The sequence below is a fragment of the Fulmarus glacialis genome, unplaced genomic scaffold, assembly GCF_000690835.1.
Source record: "Fulmarus glacialis isolate BGI_N327 unplaced genomic scaffold, ASM69083v1 scaffold10776, whole genome shotgun sequence".
Taxonomy (NCBI): domain Eukaryota; kingdom Metazoa; phylum Chordata; class Aves; order Procellariiformes; family Procellariidae; genus Fulmarus; species Fulmarus glacialis.
The window spans coordinates 25,168-30,770 of NW_009220039.1; the positions used below are offsets into that span (position 1 = coordinate 25,168).

A 5,603-nucleotide genomic window follows, 5' to 3' on the forward strand; every position below is an offset into this window, starting at 1 on the left:
GGATGTCTTCCTAGACAATTTGGATCCCACTGAGCTGGTGCTAAACTCCTCTCCATCACACCTTCTTTCCTCCTCTCATTTTTCACAGCTGCCTCCTTCTTGGCTGGCTCACTAAGCCTGGGACCTACTTTAAAGTTAAGATTAATTTCATGTAAAGAAACCCATGGGCAGTCAGACCGCAGCACAGGCATGCACAGCTGCTCCCCCAGTTTGGGGAAGGAGCACAACCTCCATGGGGTGGGAGGGATTTCCAGGTTTCAGGGCTGTGTGTAGGGACCAAGTGCTCGGTGTGGATAGGCCCTGATGTCAATTCCTTAATCAGAATAATAAAATGCTCCCAGTGAGTAATATTTAAAATAACAGATGAAGTCATGAAGACGTTGGAGATACCCGGGGCTTTGGATGGGATTGCGCCGATAGGTGTGTCAGGCCAGAGGCACAATGTAGAGCAAGGTGGAATTTGTCATTGCCTTCATTCATTAACCATTTGGGCCAGCAATTTGGACAAAATGACTCAGCGTTCACAAGCAGACAGAACTGCGCCTTCAGAGAGCAGGGCTGGGCTGAGCAAGACACCAGGAAAGGCAAACTGCCCTTTCCAGGAAAGGAGCCCGTGGCTCTCACTGGCAGAGGTGGAAGGGATGAGCGGAGCAGACGTGTCCCCGCGCACAGACGCAGCGCTCAGCAAGCGCCCTGAGGAAACTGTCTCTGGAGCCAGGCTTGCAGCCACTCTCCCGCCAGGTGCTGTGGGACCATTTGCATCCCACAACCTCCTCGTCTTCCACCTTGCAAGCAGTTATCTGGCAAGAAAGCATGCAAAGAGACAAAAGGCTTGGAGCAGGGAGGAGACGCACTGCTATTCATAGCTACGGTCCCCACCCACGGGTGCCAGGAGTCAGACAGGGGAGCACCTTATCAGGTGCTTGGCTGAGCAGCATTCAATCCCGTCCCAGGGCTGGGACAGGCAGCGGCTCCATCTCCACCCCGATGCAGGGGTGAGTGCCCCACTGACGTCAGGAGGCCTTACTTCATTTCCTGGCACGGGGACCGTATTTTCATAGCCGTGTCCTGTCGGAGAGGAGAGGCTGTGGAACTGGAATAGGCGTGCTCAGCCACACCTCCTCAGCCCTCCAGCTGTTAAAGCTCCCAAGGACTGCGAGCGCGGGGCTGCTGCTTGGCTGGGGTTAACAAGAGCGGAGGTGACTGTGTTACTGGTGCACTGGGAAGTTGCCTTTTCTAGCCGGAGCCTCCCTGTTGCCTTCTTCGGGCAGGACCCAGAAAGGTAATTCAAGGCAATGTCCTACAGGATCCAGGGCGGACCTGCCTTCTGCGGCTGGGGCGGGACGGCGTGCAGGACCGTGGCTCTGGGAGGTGGGAGAGCAGGGGCGTGGGGTGCCACAGCAAACAGAGACTGCCTCCCACCCTTGACCCTAACATGGGATTGCCAGCTGGAGCTGGGGGAGATATGGCAGACTTTCCTGAGAAATGATTTGAAATTTGTGGCTGGATGGGTGTATTTTATGCACAAGTGTCAATGAGAGAGGAGGCTCAGGCTGGAGGGAGAAGACTCAGCACTACAGCGAGAACCATGATTTGGGGTGAGCCGTGAAGTGGACCCAGCAGTAGTGAAGTGACTGCAGCACAGGCTCCCTTGCACAAACTGCAGAGCCCCTTGGAAATCCCAGATGCTTGTGTAGGTGCCGGATGAGCAGACTTGGCTTCTGGGGGGCAACACTCACCCAGGAGACAGGGCAGAGGCTCTTCATGCCTCACAGGACATCTACCCTGGAAAAAAAAGAAAAGGGCATAAAAATCAGCAGAAATGGCCCAGTTCTCCAAGGTGGCGAGGTTCTTTCCATCCTATTTGTTCCGAGGGCAGTGGCAGCCAACTGTGTGGCAAGTACCACTTGCAGTAAGCACCAGTCAGGACCCAAAGCTATGGGTGTGCTCTGTGCTGCCCTGGGGTCTCACGCTGGCTCTCTGGGCTCTTCACCGGCCCCGACAGCAGGCATTGGTTTCTATCTGCCAGAGCTATGAATAGATAAGCTTATCTGATCAACAGTAGATTTCTGTGGTTAAAATTTTAACATTTTCTCTCCAGATTTTCAGAAAGGTTTGTTATTTATTATTCACAAATGTCCAGATAACTCTCAGCTATTTGTGCAAGAGATCATAAATCCCCCAAATTTTGTGAATGATGATTTGTGAAAACTCCCGCGTGCGTTATTCACCAATTCCATTCTCTTCATGAAAGTCCAAAGTTCCTGCATATTTTCATAATTTGCATTTTATTGTAGCCAGCTTTTTGAAGAGCTGCACATCTCCTTTTACACAGTGATGTTAAAAGCTGGAAAAAATACATTTATAAGCAGGTCACATTGAGGCATATGTGGGGCTGAGAGTGAGTCAGTGATATTTTCTCCCTTTGTTCATCCTTCGATTAGATCAACTGCCATTTATTGAAGACTCAACCTCCCCTCCCTAAAATCTATTGGAAGGGTTTTAGAACCAGCCTCATAACTGCAGTGTGTTGTTCTGGAGGGGGAAAATGAAGGCAAATGGCATAGTGAGCACTAAACACTAAATTTTGCAAAATGAACTTTTTTCTTTATATCTCAGAAAAGAAAGCCCTTGGTTTTCCAGTGTGGTTCACCATTAAGGCCAGATTCCCCCCATGTTTCATGCTGATATTGTATCCAAATTCCTGTTTCGATAGATTTTAGAGACCTGAGTCTAACTGAGCAATTTGGTACCTAGAAAGCAGTACCTGGCCCCTGGGATCTAAACTCACTCAGTGCCTGCATAATGGACCATGAAGTGCCCAACATCCTCATGCAGTGGTTTCTGCACATGCTTCAGGCTCCCAAGGAAGTAGGCAACTTAATTCCCCTTGGCGATGGGCAGAGCTCACCTAAACAGCCCTTTTATCCCCTGGCGAGACAGGCTTAAACCAGGCTTACTCAGCACCGAACTCCTCATGACGAGATGGCAGGAATGTGCTGGGTGCATTAGAGACCTTGTCCATCCTTGTCTCGTGGACTCCTCAAGCAGTAACTTGGTGGTCACTTCTCATGCAATGAACAGCATTAGCTCTGACATGTCAGGCCTCCAGCCAGTGCAAGGCAGTATCTTGGGGAGGGGACCGAGGTCTTTGAGACAGTTCTTATTGCCACGCTGCCATGAAGAAGAAGGAATATGAGTCTGGGGCTCGTAGTTGGTGGCTTCTCTTTGCTATTTAATTTGGAGTGAGAAGAACTATGCTGGAGGCATCCAGGTTAGTTATCTGCAGGGTAGAAGGCAGTTAAAGTCCCCCTTCATTCATATCCGTAAACCAAGGCCAAGAGTGTTTCAGAGAAAGTAAGAGAGGGAAAAGAAACTGAGTAATGAGTTTCCTGTTCTGTATTGCTCATCTCTGAACCTCACTGGTACAAGGTACTGATGTTGTTTGAACTTGTCAAAAGAGCGTAAGCTGTATTATGACTAACAGCTGCTCTTGTATCACAAAAGTGACAAGGCAGCTCAGTCTCTGTGCTGCAGGGCACCAAGCTAACGCCTGCGAAAGCGCCTCACCTTCTCCCTGCTCCCCACGCTCCCACGACATTGCACAACCCCAGGCATGGTGCAGAGGACATGTAGGGTGAATCGTCTCCTGTAAGGGGCTTGGTTTGCCCTTGACAGAGAGCCGATGCCACACAAGGGGATGGCTCTCCTCCCACAGCCCCATGTCCTTAGCACTGTGGTGTCCCTGCCCAGTGAGATGGGGATGAACGTCTGTCCTGCCTTTCCCCTCTGCTGGCAGCACCCAAGTGGTAGATACGACAGCCTGTGTCTTTTCTTCTTCTACAGCTTTGGGGAAACATTTCACGGGGAGGTTGTTCAAGAAAGCAAGATGACGGCGACGACGCCTCCCCCAGGCTGCGGCAGCCTCGATGCTGACTATTACCTGCTCTGTGACATGGAGAATGCCTGGGGGATTGTCCTGGAGTCTCTGGCTGCAGCTGGTGTCCTCGTCACCATTTTCCTTATCTGCTCGCTCTTCTTTCTCATCTGTAAAGTCCAAGACAGTAGCAAGCGGCACATGATCTCCATCTATTTCTTCTTTCTCTTAGGCACGCTCGGCATTTTTGGTCTCACTTTTGCCTTCATCATTAAACTCAATAACAGGACTCGCCCCACTCGCTTCTTCCTATTTGGAGTCATCTTTGCTCTCTGCTTCTCATGCCTCCTCACCCATGCCTGCAACCTCAACAAACTAGTGAGAGGAAGAAAACCCTTCTCCTGGCTGGTGTTGCTGCTCCTTATTGTTTCCTTTGCCCTTGTACAAGTTGTGATCAGCATTGAGTACTTAGTCACCATGCTAGTAAACCAGAAACAGAGATTTCTGAACATGTCTGCGGAGGAGACCAACAAGGACTTTGTCATGCTTTTGATCTACGTGCTCTTCTTGATGGCTCTGACCTTCTTGGTTTCCATGTTCACATTCTGTGGGTCATACAAAAGCTGGAAGAGGCATGGGGCGCACATCTTTGTCACTGTCCTGTTCTCCATTGCCATTTGGGTAGTGTGGATCACTATGCTCACAAAAGGCAAGACAGTTTTAAAGAAACCTAGCTGGGATGATCCTATCGTGGCCATTGCTCTGGTATCCAATGGATGGATCTTCCTGATAATGTATATTGTCCCTGAAATTTGTTTCCTCACCGCCCCTCTGAAGCTGGGGGACTACCCTCCAGAAAATGACTTCTGCCAACCCAGGTTCATGAAGCAGACAACTGGAGTGGACAACCGTGCCTACACCCAGGAAGAAATTGTGCAAGGTATGATGAAGTGAAGGACTCCACTATCCCTCAGCCCTAGCACACATGCAGCAGTCATGAGCTAAAAGGGGTAGGAGGGCCACAGAAAAAGATTAGAAGATGATGGATAATTTAGAGGTAGGAAAAAGTTTCAGACTGATGAAACTTCAGAAATGCAAGTGAAAATGAATCTCCAGACAAGAGGGAAAAGAGTAACGACCAATGCAAAAGCCAAAGACGTGTAGGAGGAGTGACTAAGTAGGAGACTTAGTGGGCGTCAGGGCTGAGACATAACTCCTTATGATTCTGTTATGTCTGGAAAGTCCGTGTAAAAATTCAGGAGTTTTTTGTTTGTCTCTTAGCAATGCTCCAGCTCTTCAGACCTCTATACCTTGGATATTATTTATTCCAGTTCTGATCTGGTTCCCATTATCTATTTAAAAATGAACCCATCATCCAAAAAGGAGACAAGGAGGTCTTACTTTTCTGTATGAGTCTCATGCCTACTTGGACAAAGCAAAATGTTTTACCAATTGAGGCTTCCCAAATCTATGGGTAGGAGATGTGACTGCACTCCCCGTGGATCTGCTACTGAGATCACATTTGTCCCCTGGAGTCAGACCTCCAGGTTTGTAAAAGAATAGCCGAGAAAGGCTGTGCTTTCCCAGGGAATACCGCAGAGGGGGTCTTGTGTGTGCAAGTGGGAGGGATTTGGCCAGTGATGATGACAGTAATTGTGAGGCAACAGGAGGTGTCTAAACTCCAAGGCCACCTATGCCCTGTTATTTACAATACCATTCATTCCTG

The 5,603-nt window shown here is 49.3% G+C and overlaps 1 protein-coding gene across 1 annotated transcript in view; it reads left to right on the forward strand.

Annotated features, from left to right (window-relative positions):
* Window positions 1–3,757: 3,757 nt before the first annotated feature.
* LOC104078818 (retinoic acid-induced protein 3-like) overlaps window positions 3,758–5,603 on the forward strand; it is a 2,883-nt gene continuing 1,037 nt past the window's right edge. The window contains exon 1 of the mRNA XM_009580602.1: window positions 3,758–4,817. Coding sequence (XP_009578897.1) covers window positions 3,758–4,817 — 1,060 coding nt within the window. The remainder of the gene's footprint in view (window positions 4,818–5,603) is intronic.